This window comes from Lineus longissimus, chromosome 19, assembly GCF_910592395.1.
Source record: "Lineus longissimus chromosome 19, tnLinLong1.2, whole genome shotgun sequence".
NCBI lineage: Eukaryota > Metazoa > Nemertea > Pilidiophora > Heteronemertea > Lineidae > Lineus > Lineus longissimus.
The window spans coordinates 534,913-553,014 of record NC_088326.1 but is presented as its reverse complement, the minus strand read 5'-3'; the positions used below and the strand labels follow the sequence as shown (position 1 = coordinate 553,014).

General features: G+C 43.1%; 2 protein-coding genes across 3 annotated transcripts; one reads left to right on the top strand and one right to left on the bottom strand.

Annotated features, from left to right (window-relative positions):
• Window positions 1–705: 705 nt before the first annotated feature.
• On the top strand, window positions 706–2,812 carry LOC135503038 (transport and Golgi organization protein 11-like). 2 transcript variants are annotated; one of them, XM_064796311.1, is made up of 4 exons: window positions 706–846; window positions 1,095–1,314; window positions 1,456–1,684; window positions 1,946–2,812. In XM_064796311.1, the coding sequence occupies exons 2-4, from the start codon at window positions 1,095–1,097 to the stop codon at window positions 2,175–2,177; spliced, it is 681 nt and encodes a 226-aa protein (XP_064652381.1). In that variant the 5' UTR covers window positions 706–846; the 3' UTR covers window positions 2,178–2,812. The 2 variants fall into 2 exon arrangements, with proteins under 2 accessions (XP_064652381.1, XP_064652382.1); XM_064796312.1 differs by having other exon boundaries at window positions 708–784.
• Window positions 2,813–3,148: 336 nt separating this feature from the next.
• LOC135502916 (glutamate--cysteine ligase catalytic subunit-like) lies at window positions 3,149–12,841 on the bottom strand. Its single transcript, XM_064796111.1, has 13 exons — window positions 12,468–12,841; window positions 10,331–10,437; window positions 9,628–9,747; window positions 9,069–9,137; window positions 8,151–8,323; window positions 7,599–7,816; window positions 7,281–7,397; window positions 6,799–6,937; window positions 6,330–6,535; window positions 6,030–6,216; window positions 5,803–5,933; window positions 5,488–5,608; window positions 3,149–5,332 (listed from the first exon to the last, which is right to left on the bottom strand). Exons 1-13 carry the CDS (start codon window positions 12,657–12,659, stop codon window positions 5,073–5,075), a joined length of 2,040 nt encoding a protein of 679 aa, XP_064652181.1. The 5' UTR covers window positions 12,660–12,841; the 3' UTR covers window positions 3,149–5,072.
• Window positions 12,842–18,102: the final 5,261 nt, after the last annotated feature.

Below are 18,102 nucleotides of genomic sequence, written 5' to 3'. Positions count from 1 at the left end.
GTGAAGCCTTTAAATGAATGTCTTGCAGTCATGCAAGGTTGGTGGACCTCTCTCAACATAAGGCTGTGTTTGAAGTGTCTCGCTCACTTACGAAGTTGATATTAAGTGTCTTGCCCGAGATAGAAGGGAAGGACACCTGACCAAACTCGAGCAGCTTGATTTGGAAATGCATCCTTCTTTCCTTGTATGCAAACAGAAGTGACTTGCCTGAGGACCACAAGTTGCAGATAAAGCCAGGATGCACCTGCCCCAGTTCCTGCTTGACCTGCATCCCACTTATGTATGCATCCTTTACAATACATCAAATGATTTTTGGGCCATCCCCGAGTGTCCCGAAGGAGTAAATTGCCTCGACCAAAATACTTAATAAGAAAGGGGTTAATGTGATAGTCCAGGTAACCTCGACCCTATCCGCTGCGCAGCGGAGGCCTCGTTAATTTATCCGAGGCGAGCCCTGCATACAGTGGATGCACTGTCAATACCGAGCGCGCTGGTATTCCTCGACTCGAGGTTGCCCATCTCTGCCAGAAACACTTCACCAGACACCGGAAGCCGACGCCCCCTAATCGAGTTCATGACGAGTGAAATGCCGCCAAGTACCAGTCTGAGTGAATGGCGGGGACTGGGGAGTCTCTCCCTAAGGTGCTGCCATCTATGAGTAGCAATATTAACTAAAATGTATGTTACGTCATCACTTTGTGTGGCAGTTCACATCTGACTTCATTTTTCCCAGCAAATGACAATGTCACAGCCCATAAAGTCTGAATTTTAGCAAGATTATACAGTAATTTTCGTCAAATTACTGACCGAAGAGTAGTTTTAGTGTCCAACATCGATTAATTAAAGGTAACCAATGCTTATTTCGTTAATAAAGAGAAAAAACCTGGGGAACTTCTCACTTTTTTCATTCCTGATTCCGTTTTTTTCATGTCTTCTTTTTTGCCTCTGCCTCTGATTTCAGAATTGACTGGAACAATTTCATCACAGTACGGGTAGAACCTTCCTATTCATTGGTTCATTTCTAATGCCAATTTCAAGGCCAAGCAAACACTGATTTACCCTACAGGCTTCATGTCATGATGTCTTTGTTTCAGATGGCGGAATTTGAATATTCATCCAACTATGCTCCGGATCCCCTGACGTCATCGTATGATCCTAACTTCACGGCAGACATCAGCAACAAGATGCGTATCCCGCCCACGTTGGGGGTAGATGGTGACAGTGACCGCCCTTGGGCATCTCAGAGTAATACTCGTCAATCCATGGGAGAATCACAAGCTAGTATGCAGGTGCCTGAGAGGATACTATTGGCAGGTATGTTTGTAAGTCGATCATCATATCATGGGCTGATATGAGAGCAAAGAGTAATAAGATGAATCATGCTAAATTTCATATTCAGAAGGCGTGTTTTCCATTTAACAGGTTGTTCTTTATCATTTTGTTTTCCATCCTCAGGCTATGACCAACACATTGGCGTACAGGACCGAGAGCGCAATCTACATTTAGATTTAGTACCAGAAGTACCTGTATCGTATCATGTCGGTCTGTCAACGCCTCCGCGAGTCCTGACAGTTGAAGACACCAAGTTCCCACAAGTTGAAGAAGAATTAGATCGATCCATGGACAAGACGATGAATATATCGCTAGTGAACGGAATGGTTTCTATGGATGACGTTAAGAGAAGGTGAGTCCCTCCCTGCTATAAAAAGTGTGCTTCAGAGTGCAAATTCTACCATGTTTTATTGAAATAACATGGAAGCCATTGTCACAGCTATATTATCGTTAAAGTTCCTGGGCTGCAATCGAAAGTAAAACACAGATTTGGGACCCGACTTCTGCATCCTGTGAAAACCTGTGACAGGACCCATGCTTCTACATGTAGCTGATACTTTATAATGATCATTATGCTTTCAGCCATCATATAAACGCTCTCCCATTGTTTCAGTTTGACTCCACCTTTACCCTTCACCCCTGGGATGACCCCAAGTGACGCGCTAGTTGGACAAGGTGACAGTGAGGGCGATAAAATCCACCGACGGATTGCGACGCTGCACCGTCACGTGATACATTTGGAGCGTGAAAATCATCGGCGGTCGCAACGAGAAATGATCCTGTACCCGGCGGTGGTTTTATATTTTGTATTCCAATTAGGAAAGTGGTTTATGAGCAGAAATTGATGGATTATGTAAAGGCTACATTGGGGAAACGGAACATTTTTTGGAGGGTTTCTTCAACGGGTACATTGTACCTTATGGTAAACAAATATATTTCAAGGACAGCATGGGCGGAATATGGCTTGTCCTTACGCTGGTAGGTCGGTTTGCATCACATCAGAAGCCAGGGACGATACTGCTAGTACTGATACCAAGAGTGGAGACAGATTTGGAGCATGCTGTCAGAGTTGTTAATCTTCTATGCATGATGATGCTTGAAAACTGATATGGGCACAATTGGCTGAAGCACAATGTCGGATTCCCTGGTATGTGTTCCACAGATAATTCATAGATAGTGGGAATGTTACAAAGAATAGTTATATATTTCAAGAATTTAATGAGGCATAAATGAAAGAATCGGGTAGTAATTCTGTGTTGTTATGGTTGTGGGCGGTCCTATGCTTGACTGGGGAAAGCGTGACCTTAGAAAGGTTCCGATAAGGTGTTCATTGTCCAGGCTTGGGACATAGTCAACAGACTCAGCACTAATATTATTCTTGTTTAAATTCCTATCTGTCTAGTTGTTGTGATCAATAATTATTGTAATGTTTATTTATAATGAAACATGACTGTATAGAAAAATAAACAAGACTTAACTTTCTAAAGAATTGTTCTTTTATGTCAATCTTGAATTTAGTTGAATTGAGTTCTATTGGAGCCTCAGTCGAAGCAGTCTGAAGACGAAAAAGGTCTTGATCACTTGATGACCAGTCTTATGCACTGCTCAACAGCTAAAAAGTTCTTCCTTTGACAAAGGGTCCTTATTGTGAGGTGAGCATTCAAAACGATGTGCCCATCTTTCATTGTGATCTTCACTTGGGGGGGGGGGAAGAGTTTGAGAAAGTGTCACAGCCTTGGTCTTGAAGTCTTAAAGTCATACGGGTAACAACTGAACCACCAAGACCATGTTTTCACAAAAAATGAAATAAACAACATTTTGATGTGTAAATTAAATATTTCATTATTAAACATTTACAATATTCTTTCGTGCTGTAAACCGGGTAATGTTCGTGACCGTCTCACTTAGGCATATGCGAACATTAAACTCGCTAAAACATCAACTCTAAAGCATTAACCAATACATCTTGGCAACAAACATCAACTGTTGTCGGCCACTTATTGCAAATGGGCAAATTCACCGACTTTTGGCTTCGCGAACATTACCTCGTTTACAGTGTTATTTTTATCACAAGAATTAACATATGAAAAATGTAATTTCTAAGTAGTATTCTCGAAAAGTTGCTTCCCAACTTGGTGATAATCATGTGTATTCAGGCAGGCTTTACAACTTACTGAGCTGGCTTAACCTGCGAGAATGTGCACATCAGAGTTAAAACTAGCCAAATATTATGCAAATCATGGCCACTGAATCATTACCTGATGAAAAACAGTCTTATTTCTTCTGATCATACCCAAAACACATCTTATTCCCTGAAAAATTCACTCATTAGATTACTCCAGTGGAGGCCTGCCCAGAATGTGGGGGTGCCTGTTTGATTCTCTTCAAGTTGGGAAACTGGTTCTCTCTGGATGAAAAGAGGAGTGAACCTCCCCATCAACATGAGAGAAACACATCACTTACCCTGGTGCCAAGAATCAAGGGTGATACATGCTTCATGATAAGAGAAATTCTGAGTATAGATAAATTGCATATAATTACACATTTTAAGGCTATATGCAGTCTACACTGGTCAAATGAGTCACAGAATTTACATTCGATGATAATTATACAGGAATTATTTATACATGCATTAGTTATATTGAAGCAACAACAGGAAAATTATCAAGGCCATTACAAGACTCAAATGGATATCAACCAGCAATTCATGCAGCTTATTAATACTGCACAGAGGCAGGCTCCTGGTACACATTAAATTTGTACTCAACATAATCACACCGACGATTTGGTACCAACTACCTCAGATACGCTGGTGTGTTTTTCTATCGATGATTTGAATAATCAGTCAGAGAATGGTGGCTGTCAAGCTATCAAAACCGATTTTGATGTCGGTCAACCAGCCCACAAGGTTCTGTGTTTGTATGGTGCCACCTCAGTCCAGGAGAACCTCCCTTCCATGCTTATATCTGATATAAAACTGAGATCAAATTGATGTGTGAAAGACATATCGCACAAAACAAAGACTAAACCAGAGCTGCCAACACTCAAGGAGGCTATCAGGAACTTTTATTCATATCTTTCTTCAGTTGTTTTGACCAACATTTTGTCTTATGCAAGTCTATGACAAATCACCTATAGTATCCCCAATGGATTATTGAAGAAAAACTGCTACGGTATTTCAACATATCAGTCAAATACTGATAATACAGACAGACTGGCAGCCCTGTTTAATAAGTAAAATTACCCTACAAATAAAAGCTTATAGGTACGTTATGGAAGCTGTTGGATTAACACATGCAAGACCATCAGCAGCCATGACCTAGTTGTTTAAAACCAGTTTCGGCACTTGTACTGACGTTATCTTATCTTGGTGTTAACGCCAGCCAGGCCCAGGACATGATGATTCAAGGTCTAAATATAATCATGTCGCAACTTCCCATCCAACATGCAAACTTGTAATACTAGCAGGCAGATATATAAACTAAGTAGTAAAGATAGAGACTGGCTCTTTGAATGATCCTATACTATCGTCCAATGTTTCAGCAACTACCGGTATATTTTCACACTTCTACTGGTAATTGTTTACTTATCACAGGGTTGTCAAAATGCTGATTGTTTAATTTGTGTCTCCCAAACTGAAAACTACAACAGCTGAGAATATATTTTGTTGACAAAAAAACGGGACTGAGTAGTGAAAATTAACCGGGTGGGCAACAGGAACAACCTGAGAACCTATTACACTATTTATTTGCACCATTTTTGACGCCAATTTTCTCCTCGAGGATGCGCTCCTTCTTCGCGAATGCTGGCGGAATGTCCTGTTTTGTGCGCGTCGAGAACTTTCCCAGTAATTCTGGGCACGGTTCTAAACCACGCATGATTCCGTCACATTTCTTTAGAAGATCATATTCGATTTCGTTTGAGACGACTGAATCCTTCTTATATTCCGGGTGGCTTGTTACGAATTCACGCATCCAGCGAGCCGTGGTCATCAACTCACCTGAAATAGTTGAAAATGACATACGAGGTTTAGAATCAGCGAGAAGTTGACAGTACGGAAACTGGTTAAGAAAATGACGTCCGTTGAATGTACTTGCAACTAAAAGGTTTTCCTAAACATCACCTAACATCACTCTTGTTGACCTTTCACCGTACCTGAAGCTCTTTTCTGTATGAGACTAAGATATTGCTGTATGGTACATTGCGTGTCAATGTCTACCTCCATATTAGACAGGTACTCGTTGATCACAGGCACCAGGCCGGGGAAGACGTTCTCCTACAAAGAGACAGACACTATATAGCTAATGAATACACTTTAAAGACTACCATAAGTGACAATACCCGAGGAAACTGGAATAATGCTGAGACAGGTGTTTTGGGGAAAGCTGACGGGATTCGGGCGGACTGACAGATTATGTCACAGCACCGCATGAACTTCAACTTGGCAAGAAAGGAAATGATGATGCCTACCTTTCCGTTGATGATTTCATTGATCGACATCAGGACGTATTCATCGGAATCATCCTGGTTAATTGCTGCTCTCACTTCGGGACACGTTATACAGGACATGCAGACGTCCGTGGCCTGTCGGGGGGATGAGTCTGGAATTAATAAGCAGGTTGAAAGCATGTTTGAAACTTTTTCTTTTTGTCGCGCCATTTGACGCATACCCCGATGGACGGTTTACGATAACTTACAAGTTGTTATATCTTTCCTGAAGTAGAATTTCTCCGCTCGCACTGCGTCCCGTTTTTGTGCTGTCTGCATATTTTCGTCGACCTTCGATATCGGGATGAGGAAGTTGAGGCGGAACGACAAGATGGCTCGCGTCATTAACACAATGAATACCGCATAGGCTGCATTCTCAAAGTCAGTCAGTTGAACCTGGAAGATATTACACAGACATTTTGTAGCATACTGTGTGTGCAGAGGGGCAAAATGGGAAAAATGGGCAAGGAGATTCCGATTCTATGTGAAAATAATTGATGCTCTCTCACCTCCGTTGGCCGAAACTCGACTCGCCATCCAATACTTGAATTGGGCGGTGGCGGCTTAAACCTCATCGTCTGCCAATTGGTCGACTGGATATTTTCGAAATGGTCCATTTCTTCCTCGTCGTTTTGATCGATTTTTTCGCCAAACAAACTAATTGGATCACGAATAAACAAATGGGCAATGTGTTGTGCCATGTGCTTGTCAATACCTGAAAAAAACCCATGAAATGTGGGTCAAATATAAGGCCAAGATACTACATGTAGGTGACACTTAAAAGATGGTTTGATTTTGATTTTAAGTAAGATAAGGTGGTACAGTTATAGCCTCTGTGTGCACTGATGTGGGTAGGGGTAGAATTGAACCACTTGACACTCACCCCGAAAATAGACATCTGACATTTGTGAACTTTGGAGATATCAGCGCCTATTAGCAAAAATGATCACCGGTGAAAATATACCGGTGACAACCTACCTCCTTTTATTAGCGTCCTCTCGACCTCTTCATCTTTGACTAGTTGTATATCATTATACTTATCACTACACGGACATAAGTAGGTATCTATTGAGTCGTAACGTGATTTCGGAATCACATATTTGTCATTTTTCAAGGGCTGAAAAGGAGAGACATGTTATGTGGGCAAGCTGCTGGTTGCATCCAAGTTATCAGATTCATTTGAAACGTATTTTACTCCCTAACATTTACAAACCCAGGCGTCCCGTTTCGCTGGGCTTAAGATGGCGTTCAGTGCAACTATACTGGACGCCAAACACTTGAACATGGACAGCAAATGATCCAATAAGTATAATCATACAATGAAAGACTACAAAGACAACATGTTTAATCCTCTGATGGGTAAATAGCCAGGCCATCCGATGCACCTGTAGCCCACCAGGATACATTAATCAATGTCACCATAGTCTTGAATAAAGCCACCAGAGGGCTCTCATGCTCACCTTCAAACCCCGCTCCTCCTCTGTCCTGTCATCCACAGACGCAGCAATAATGTTCCATCGGCATTCAATATCAGAGAGATAACCACGATAGATTGGACTAGCTGCACTCAGAGCAAGCTGAAACGAGATTCGCCGTGAATTATGTTGTTGTCGATGGCCCAAATAGTCAATATAGAAGTGGTCACAAACTCTATAATACGTTTCAAGATAAATTTACCAGCTCTGTTGGCTTCAACAGCCGAGAATTCGGCCATGATGGCACTGGGTAATGTTGTCAGTTCCCATGCCCATGCTGCCCTAATTGCTTAGACCACTTACCAGTATCGGGCAGAGGGGTGCCAGTTGGTCGTACAGTAACCTTGCCTCACTGATGTTGAATGCTTGGAAGGTCATCTGTAGACAACACATGCCCATACCATAGCCCATGCAGTCCAAATAGATGTGGTCTGGTTTGGCATTTTTCTGTGAAGACCCGTCATCACCGAAAACAGATAAATCTTCAATGAATGGGGAAGGCGTGTTCGTGTCTTTAAAAACTGAAAGTCAATACAAATTGAGATTTTACTTGAATTCTCAGCAGAGCTGGGCAATAATAACAACATTGGCCGATTGTAATGTAAGGAGGAGAAAACTAGAGACCTCGGAGGAAAGCTACGCCCTGAAAGAGAGTCGGGGCCGACCAGGAATCACATCCCAGGACTTCAGAGGTGACAGGCCTCATGTTCCCACCACACCACTCCACAGCCCCAACAACATGAAGACGTCATCTGACAGGGGATCAAATCCATCACCACAGATATTACAATCTATAATGCCAATTTCTAACATCAGTCTTATCCTCTGCACTTCTCCATCCCATGCGGTGCTTACTCGGAATGTTAATCGGTGGTCTCTCGCCTCGCCTCTGCCGAATGTTCCTCGTTAACGTCCTAAATCGTGGGTGACCCTTGGTGATGATCTCGTGAGGTAGAAACAGTGATTGCGATGATCCTGCATTAGGTGTTGGTTCATGTGATGGCACTGTGAAGTTCTTGCAACCAAGTCTGTGCAATAAAAACAAAGTTTTGTAGAAACAGAACCAGGCCTTTGTCCCCAGAGCTAGGTCTCCACCAATGTACAGTATGGCCATGTGGCCAGTCTCTCAGTGTCCCAGAGAGAGCAGTTCTGGAGCACATGCTCTTGTGTCTGATCTGATGTGTTGCACTGGCACCTTCCAGATTCAGAGTTCAATCTTGATTGGACTCCAGAGAGTCTCCAAATTTTGTCAATTTCTTGAATTTCTAACTGTGTGATTTAGGTCAAGTGTTACATATTTCAACAGAAGTACGATAATCAATGCATGCCACAGCTGCGTGGCGATCGCATGAAGACAAAATGCCCAAACATTTCAATTCATCTGAATAACATTTCATCATTCCACGTATTTCAGTCGACCAGCTGTCATAACGGCTGTTCACCATATTGATGCTATCTTTGTTGAATCTCTAACAATTGGACACGTACAATTGTAAGGCACACTGGACAAAACTGCAATTTTGAAGTGAATGAGTTGCTGACATAAGCAGATAGGCAGTGTCATAATCTATCATAAGCTCTGAGCTCTCATGTAGTAGCTCTGATTGGTTTTTACAATTCCGTTAGATCAGTACTATACAGACCACCAAACTGCTCAATTCATACGGACCTAGAAATAGTGAATCTCTATAAAAGACTGTTGAAGGAGGGCTCAGGAGCATGATGTTCTGTAACTCAGTCTGGACAGAACTAAAACTGAATGCGATGACTCACCTTGGAAATGAAACAATACTGAGTAGACTTTCATCCGGTTCGTTACAGAGTGCAAGCACCGCCTCACGTCTGAAACATCAACAAAACAGATACTACAATGTTGGTTTTTGGACATCTGATTGACATTGAACGATCACTGGGGCTAACATTCAGTCACCTTACTCTTGCACCTGTCATGGCGTCTGCTTACATGTCATTACATGTTAGAGGACTGTTGTCGTAAAGACGTACAGACAGCAACAGAGAATGAACTGATTGTGACGGCAGCTCATTCTTGAAGAGGATTCTCATCTGAACTGAGTGTAGCAAGAACTGTCATCTCCACTGCAGTAGCAGCCACAAAATAGTAGATCGGCTGGAAATCATATACATATATGTACAAGGATTTTTTATCATGCCAAGTTGCCAATGTGCTTTTATTTTTGATAGCAAACAATTTCAAAGACCCTTTATGCATTTTATGGACTTGAAATGTCAATAAATCATAACTTTACAATTGAAGCAAAATCAAGTCGATATGAATATAATAGTCATAAAATAACTTTCACAACAATTTTACCTTCTTTTCATATTTGACTCGACAACATTAAAATAGGCCAGGTCGCTCTCATACGGTTTTCCAGGTGTTCCCTCCACCATGTATTCGGCATATTCTGGCCGCCACAATCCGATGGTCAACCTGGGACAGAGAGCAAGAAATGTTAGATATCGAGATACTCCGGAGAGACGACTTTTGCTTGTATGTAATGAGGGTCAGCATAGGTTCCTGTGACAAGAATCAAGCGATAATTATCACAAATCACTGCAACAAAAAATGCCTATCTGCAGGGAGCTTTTGATCCAACAATCGTCTAATTGCTTTTAGTCCGACATATAGCAGCTTTCCATTGCTCTTCACTTTCAATGTCAACATATCGCAATGATGACTCAGCAGATAATGAATAGTTTTGGAGCATAGACTAATGCATGTAATGAAAGGGACGCAAGATACACTTTTGTCGAGTCATGCTGATCTTACATGTTGTGGAAGCGGCAGTAGCCCATGACTCTGACTCTTCGGTAGGGGTCAAGAGGTCCCTGGTGCGATCCCACGGCATGAAACACTCTGGTCTCTTTGTTTGTCTAATTTGTCTTACTCAACCAAGGCGTATAAATAGGCACAAATAGCCGCTGGAACCAATGGTGTAGTTTTGCTGCCGTTGGGACAAATGATCAGGGAGCATGCTATGAGACAAACTTCATTTTAAACGGAAATCACTTACTTATTTTCCTCCTCGTTTTCCATTAGTTTTTCCATGAGCTGTGTCGCTTTCAGATTCACGCCGACGCGTCTGTTTTCATCATCGAATTTGACGAGAATGTACTCCACCTGAAACATGAAAGAATAGACAGCGTCTTCTTAATATCGTTGGGCAAATCACTTTGAATAGGAAAGGAGGTGTTAGACCAATATTTAGTTTTCGATTTCTTGTTGAAGGCGTTTACGTCATGTCTTCTGCCTTGGAATGGTCATAAAGCAGAGTTTGTCCCGCCATCTGTCGGGTGGCTGCTCACTCAGCCTGAGAGAGGCAGAGCTACTACTACAAAACGAAGTTGATTTGGTCGTTATTTTGGGACGTTTTTTGTTTACGCATAGGCCTAAAGGTCACAGTTTGAAACAATATTAGTTGGTGCATGGCAGAAGAGGCTTAGGGCAATGATCTCTGTGCAAAGACGAGCATTGAAGCAATAGGATGTTACGAGTATGTCAGCTTGAATAGATTCTTGGTGCAGAGAAGAGATGCAGAGCCATGAGCTGTGACCAGTGAATGCCCCCAAACAACCTTCCTGCCCATCATATGCGTGACAAGCTATATACGTACTCGAGATTAGATGTTGCAAGTGTGGAAAGGCCCTCTTACGCACTTAGCTGACACTTCAACTTCAAGCAAATCTTCAAACAACACACAAACAAATGGACATGGCTGCTTAGTTAAATGCGCTTAAAAGTGCAATCAAATTCAGTGAACTAGAAGGTGTGTAATGAGATGGAGCACACAGTGACAGGTGGAGAGTGTAAAGCGGTCAAGAGTTTACAATCTACAGTGCCAAGAAAATTCAATATTTTCAACTTCAAATACAATACTTGCGAACTTCAACTCGGGGCAGCACTATGCACTACAGGGAGAGTTTACATGTCATTGCATGTAGAATATTGTCATTTTGAAGGAGTGTCAATATGAATGATAAAAATCATCGGAGCATTTTTTATATTATGCAATTGGCCAAGAGATGAAGTCTAAACTGGTGCTCACACACTTAACCATTACATTCAAATAAAGCAAGAAAACAGTAGAAGAGCAGTTTGGGGGGATTTCGATTTCGTGTTCTGTGCTAGCATTGTTGACCAGGTGGTCACCTAGTTCCAATCATAGAGCGTCTGCTGAGAATCAGGTTAAACTCCAATGATGATAGGCAGTTTTGGAGGTTGTTAAGGGATTTATGGACCTAAGATGGTGACCTGTTCTGATGTTCTCTCAGGCTCAATCTCATTCTCAATAAGCTGGAAAGCTGATGAAACTTTTTCTCAACTTGGCCTTCACCATCGTGACAACCTGACCCAATTCACCATGAAGACAACCCCTCTATTCAGACTAAGTCATGTTTTCAGGAGCAGCAATTACCTTGGAATATTTGCCAAACACTTCAATATACTCAGCATTGAGGAAGTGGTTGCCACTCATAATCTATATCATAATCAGATAGCTTTGCACAAATATTTAGATTGCTGGAATAATTTTGTCAGCAAATGTTCAGCAACATGGTCAAAATGTAGCTAAATGCTTGCAAAATGTCCATAATGCATGCAATTAGACCAACTTCATAAGGCAAGGAGAATTTATATTGCTGTTGTTATTGCTAATTCCTATTCCTATTGTTAATGCAAAGTATCAACAAGTACCTCATGCCCATTTTTTCAGATTTTGATCTTACTGTCAATGACATTTCTCATTTACTGCACTACAGTCCTAAGGTGATGGTTGGTTATGTCACACCAGTTTTTGATGTGACAGGACTCTGTACAATTTAAATACAGACTGTCTTGGTGGAGACACCGGTTAAGGCATGACATTTCACATTGAATGATATACATATATACATGATTGGTGCAACAAAATGCTTATGTCTTCATCAATACACTGTAACCATCGTCTTCTCTGGGATTGGTAGCGCACCTCAAGACCTACGACAGAAAAAAACAACGACGGTGATCACCACATGTACTTTGTACACCTCGGCTACGGTTGTATCAAACCTACCAGCAGCTGAGCAAGGCATAGTCCATGGAAACAAACCATACGACAGTTGATTCTACACCCTAACCACACCTTTAAAGCTTACGTAACCATGGTAACTCACCTCATCACCCCACTTCAGCTCCACCATGGAATCCATTTTCTTCCCATGGTTTTTCTCTCTCAATTCCTGAAGCTTCTTAGTGACTTTGTGATACTGGTTGATAAACTGTTGAATGCCATGTTTCCGTACATGATCTGCCAACTTTTTAGTCTCCTCCCAAGTCAGAGGGGATCCTTCAGAAAGTAGCCCCATCTTTAATTATCTTATGGCTTATTATGACTTATGCTCCTCTGACTCCCGTTCACAAGGCTCCGGTAATAAATATGAACGCAGTGACTATGATTCAGTTTGTATTATCATATAAATCGGTTGCTTACAAAGAAGTTACCCGACGAAATCAGGAGACTTATTATAACACTGTACAATCAGTTCAAATGGCACTTGCATGGTCACGTTGTAAATGTATACAATGTATCTGGGTCAAGGCCAATCAGTCTCGTCCCTGGTAGATCTAGTGAAAACTTCGATTATGTCGATTATTCTCATAATAAAGTGTTTGAAGCATAAATATTGGCAGTAAATGATTTGCTAAGAACTTTATATGCACAATTATGGCCTCACTAACTGTTTGTTTGGAAAAATGTACTTTAAAACAATTTAATAAGTCTCTGGAGACAAGGTTGAAACAGAAATCAAGCTCATGGGCAGCAGGTCTAAAACACAATTTGTGGCACGTTGGCATGATTCAGCATTTTCCCACAGATTGATGATTTTTCTTAGATTGTGACATTGTGCTCAGCATGTATGGGTATAATATAGCCCACAACGCTGGGTTGTAACATTTTCCTTAGCATATATGGATACAATATTGCACAATACCAGGTTGTGACATTGTCCTTAGCATATCTGGCTGCAATCATATATGTAATATTATGGTACAGAACACCAGCATACAGGCCAACATGTCGACCTGCCTGCAATTCCAGTTTCAATTCCAGTTTGTCCTTAGCATATCTGACTGTAACATTACCCACAACACCTGCTGCAACATGGTCGTTAGCATATCTGACTGTAGCATTGCCCACAACACCTGCTGCAACATGGTCGTTAGCATATCTGACTGTAACATTGCCCACAACACCTGCTGCAACATGGTCGTTAGCATGTCTAGATGTAACATAGCGCACAATACATGCTGCAACATGGTCGTTAGCATGTCTAGATGTAACATAGCGCACAATACCAGGTTGCGACATTTTCCCCAACTGTGTCATCCAACGACAAAGTGTCGTGTTCCATTACAGGGTGTATCTACAAGATTGATGTGTCATGTAATCTGTACAGGGTATACAATGACTCGACTAGATGTGAAATGATCCAGGTTGTCTTCTCCAGGATTCTAGTTTTGTGTCAGTAGCTGTCCATCGGACTGAGCAGAGCAGGAGATCAAAGTCACATAAAGAGACAACTCTGGATCAGTCTTTTAGGACTCCTATACCAACGAAAGTCTTTCCTCTCTAACTCCCTGCCGTGTATCGGCTCATACCAGGTTCTGAAGTCTGTTCTCCCTAGCTCCCCTGCCGTGGACCACCAGTACTACATGAAACGTATATATGACGTACCCATGGGAGTAATGCTGGCAGAATTTCAATGCCATATAAACGTCTTTTTAGTATGTATGACAGTAAGATCATCCCGATTAATTTTATCGAATTTCCCTCTTCCTCGGTCCCAAACAGCGTCAATAATTTCCACATGCTGGGGACTACTAGTTATTGTCCTCACTAAGAGGTGGCAGCATAGACAAATGACCTGCAACGCACCTGCTACGTAAGTGGGGTTAACACCATGGATGTTATGCCGAGAGAATTTGCACAGTATATAAGAGTCTCGTTGGGTAGTTTATTAATAAGATAAACCACAGGTTAAACCAGGTTCATACTTGCTATGACTTGATGAATGACGGATCTTCGGGAGCTGGTTCAGGGGTTCCAGTTGTAAATCGTCCTCCGCCCTAAAAACGGGCGTGAATAGTTTTTTTAATTCAAATTCTAGTTCCATTTTCATAGCTCAGATGAAGACTGAAACATTTTGACAGATGTTTTATCATCATAGTTGAGTTAATGATGTCAGTATCAGTTTTGAAAGATGTGACAAATGTCATACGAATTTACCGTGGCCTTTTTATAAACTCTTGCCTGTCAATGAGTCTATTATCACGTCCAAAACTGACAGCCGTTGCCCGGACGTCCGATCCAGTTAGATCGACCCTTTTTACACCTCTGAGTCATGTCTTCATGACTTAAAAAGGTGCGCAGGTTCTGGAACCTCCCAGACGGCACTGCTATAATGACTTTAAAGGGGGCTGCAATCCCTCATTCGTCAAACGCCGATATCTTAGCGTGGTAAAACATTGTCCACATCTGCCAAACGGGACAGCGACAAGTTATAGAAGTTCGGGTTTAGACGTGTCATATCTGTCGGTCAGTCAAGACACAACTGCCAAACGGGACAGCGACAAGTTGTAGAAGTTTGGGAAAGACGGTGAGTTACCTTTTTAGTCTTAATTCTGGATTTATATGTTTTTAGTTGTCAATTTTTGGAAGTGACTATCAGTACGACCTGATTTTCATCAAATTCTCGTTGCTTCCTTCAGATGTCCTTGCGGAAGCCCCAACGAGTCGGAAAGCGTTCGAGGCGGAAGTCTCGCCAAAGACTACAGGAAAAGGCGTTATTATGCGATACTTCCGATTCCGATTGCCTCGACGAGAAGACGCAAGACCCCCGGCCCTTCGTCAACCTCTGTCCGTCTCAGTCGCCATCTTCCAGTAGTTCAGACGACTACCGCCAATACAACCACGCCCCCAGGACAAAACCAACTCGGAAGCGGACGTCAAGAAGCGGACAGGGCAATGCAACCTTGGGGGATATCGACATATCTATTGTTGAGCATCACACCACATATAAAATTCCTGTCGGCGCTGCTGGTGCGCCTGGGGACGAACAGTATAAGGATGGGGAGGAGAGATCGACACAGTCTGTTGACCGCGAACTCCAACGGATCGAGCCGACCTTGAGCGCCATCGGGTTACGCAAAGTGGACATTGCTGGCGCCATCAATGCGATAAAACAGATTCGGATGGAGGAGAACGCACGCAGCGCGCGCAATAAGCAATTGCCGTGCTCGTGTAACGCTCGCGACGAGCCCCCGCATGCGCAGTCGAATCATGAAATGATTTCCAACAGGAAAGAAATACATTTGCGTCAAAATGGCCGCCGTTACAGAAAACAACATGACGTTGAGCCGGAAGCGGGCAACCACTACCCACGAAGGTCCCACCTTCCTCCCGATCCGCACAGAAGATTCACGCAGACGCAATTCGATCATGATTTTTCACCCCCTCGGGATCGCAGCAGCAGACGCTTTCGTGACGTTGTAAATAAACCTGCGTTCCGGGCGCTCATGTCTTCACAATCTGGCAGGCGATCGTCAGATTGTACATTTTCAGGGGAATCTGGATTCCACGACCTCAGTGGAAACAGTGACGTTAGTCTCAACGGTGACAATATGCACATACGCAATCATTCTGTGATGACGACAAGGCCGAGTCTGGGGACGCCCTCGCATTCCTTGTCAGCAGCACGAAGCTTCCGATCAACATCCTCCCACTCTGGCTCGGACGGATCGCCATTACCTCCACTGCGGGGAACTCCGAATCTATTACGTCGGAAAAACCTTCTGCCACCTCTCCAAGTTCGGCCAATTCCGGAGCCCACTTCTGATGAGATTGCAGTTTGTACGCCGCGATTTTCATCAAGGGTTGACGGACTTGTTGTTCAGCCGCGGAACGCAGACTACGTCGGTTGCTTTCGCTTTCGTTCGCAACCACAACATTTCGAGTTCGAACGTCCAATGGAATATGATTTTCCTGAGCGAAGAGAAACTCCTCTGGACAGTGATGGGGAAGTGTTGTGCGCCCCCTGGGCACAGAGAAGTTTGCCACCGATTGCTTACGACAATGCAGTCGAAGAGGAACACCACATGACTGGCAAACGGGCCACATATCCAGTGGCCATTCCGGATCGGCGTTCGAAAGTGTTCGGTTGCTACGTTGAGGTCCCCCCACCTAATATGGGCGTCAACTGGACGCAAGGTCAAGAGCCGGTGGCGGGGTATCATGTGCCGAAGATAGGATCACCAAGGGACTCGTTACAAATGCAGAGACAAAACTCGAACGATTCTCTTAAGAGCTCGCCTACGCAGAGGAGATGTGAGCTTTCACTGCAAAATTCCCAATGCCACCCGCGGGTTGACGCAATATCCCAATGGAACACCGCCTCTGACGATCAGTGCGTCGGTTCAGTTTCATCCGGCTCCAAATCAATACGAAGAACAAGCCGAGATTGGGACAATTCTGATGACGATGTTTACATACAGGGGAGGCTTAATCCGAAAAAAGCGTCGACATCCTCAGTACATTCTATGCGAGATGCCCGCTAGACATCGCTTTATACTATAGCCATTATCCTTATTACCACCACAGTTAACGGCGGTTCATCTTGAAATAATATCGGTTTGACATACTTTTGGACCATGTCACCACAAAGCTCGTGAACCCTGTCGCCGCTAAGCTTGCGGACTATGTCATCACTAGGCTTGCGAAGTGTAGTGTCGCCGCTAAGCTTGTGCACTAATGTCGTCGCAATGCTTGTGAACCCTGTCGCTGCAAGGCTTGCAAACGCATTGAACTATGTCGCCGGAAGGCTTTGTGCAAACCCTGCGCTTTTGAACTATGTCGCCGCAAGGCTTTGGGATCATGTCCGTCGCTGCAAGGCTTGTGGACTATGTTGCCTCCAGGCTGGTGAATCAGGTCACCGCAAGACTCTTGCTACGTGGCTGTGAGGTTTTTAATCCTTCGACGTAATTTTTATGTATCAACTATCAGGGGGGTACTCGGTAGGAATGAGCGGCGGATCGCTGATTCTACTCAAACCCTAAACACATATTTCTCGTGTTCCTTACCCTAACCCTACTGGTTACTCTAAGCCCTTATCCTTCACCTTTACCCAAAAGCCTAAAATCTTGTCAACAACAACGATCGCGCTTCTGGACTTTGTTGTTGAATGTTCTGTAGACCCCGTGTGGACCCAATACTGGCAGAGTCGTGTCACGTGGCCAAGGCATGGTCACGTGGACCCTGTCGCGGCGAGGCTTGTTATGGTTTCCGTAGTAACCTACGAATATATTTAATAAAGAAATATGACATAATATCGTCTGATTCATTATCATCTTTCACGGCTTCATCCAACTATCATCGACAGAGTGGAATATAGGCAACTTTTTTCAAGATGAACCCTTTTCTGAACTCCATACATAAACAAACACATGGCTAAATCACTCTGCCACCTGCGCGACCTAGTCACACTCGGACTGATATTTCAATATGGCGACGACTTGAATGGTAACAGAGGGGGATCACATTCCCTCATGTCGAGCGTAGCACATGGGTATAAGACCGGAAGAAAACCTTCATGCAAGCCTTGATGGCTCAGTGGTTGCATCGCTGGTTTCATAACCGAATTGTCGCGGGTTCGACACCCGTTGAATCAGAATTTTTTTAAATCCCTTTTTTAATTCTCTTGTTATTTAGTCATTCATGGAGATCCGTCAGTGATTGCTCATGGTAAGGGTCAT

Excerpts from the sequence above, each read along its gene's own strand:
- LOC135502916 (XM_064796111.1), bottom strand. The coding sequence starts at position 12,659 with ATGGGGCTACTTTCTGAAGGATCCCCTCTGACTTGGGAGGAGACTAAA. Across the intron at positions 9,138-9,627 it reads GAGTCAAATATGAAAAGAAG|ACGTGAGGCGGTGCTTGCAC; the intron begins GTAAAATTGTTG and ends TTGATGTTTCAG. Across the intron at positions 6,938-7,280 it reads AGGAGGAGCGGGGTTTGAAG|CCCTTGAAAAATGACAAATA; the intron begins GTGAGCATGAGA and ends TCTCCTTTTCAG.
- LOC135503038 (XM_064796311.1), top strand. The coding sequence starts at position 1,095 with ATGGCGGAATTTGAATATTCATCCAACTATGCTCCGGATCCCCTGACG. Across the intron at positions 1,315-1,455 it reads TGAGAGGATACTATTGGCAG|GCTATGACCAACACATTGGC; the intron begins GTATGTTTGTAA and ends TTCCATCCTCAG. Across the intron at positions 1,685-1,945 it reads ATGGATGACGTTAAGAGAAG|TTTGACTCCACCTTTACCCT; the intron begins GTGAGTCCCTCC and ends CCATTGTTTCAG.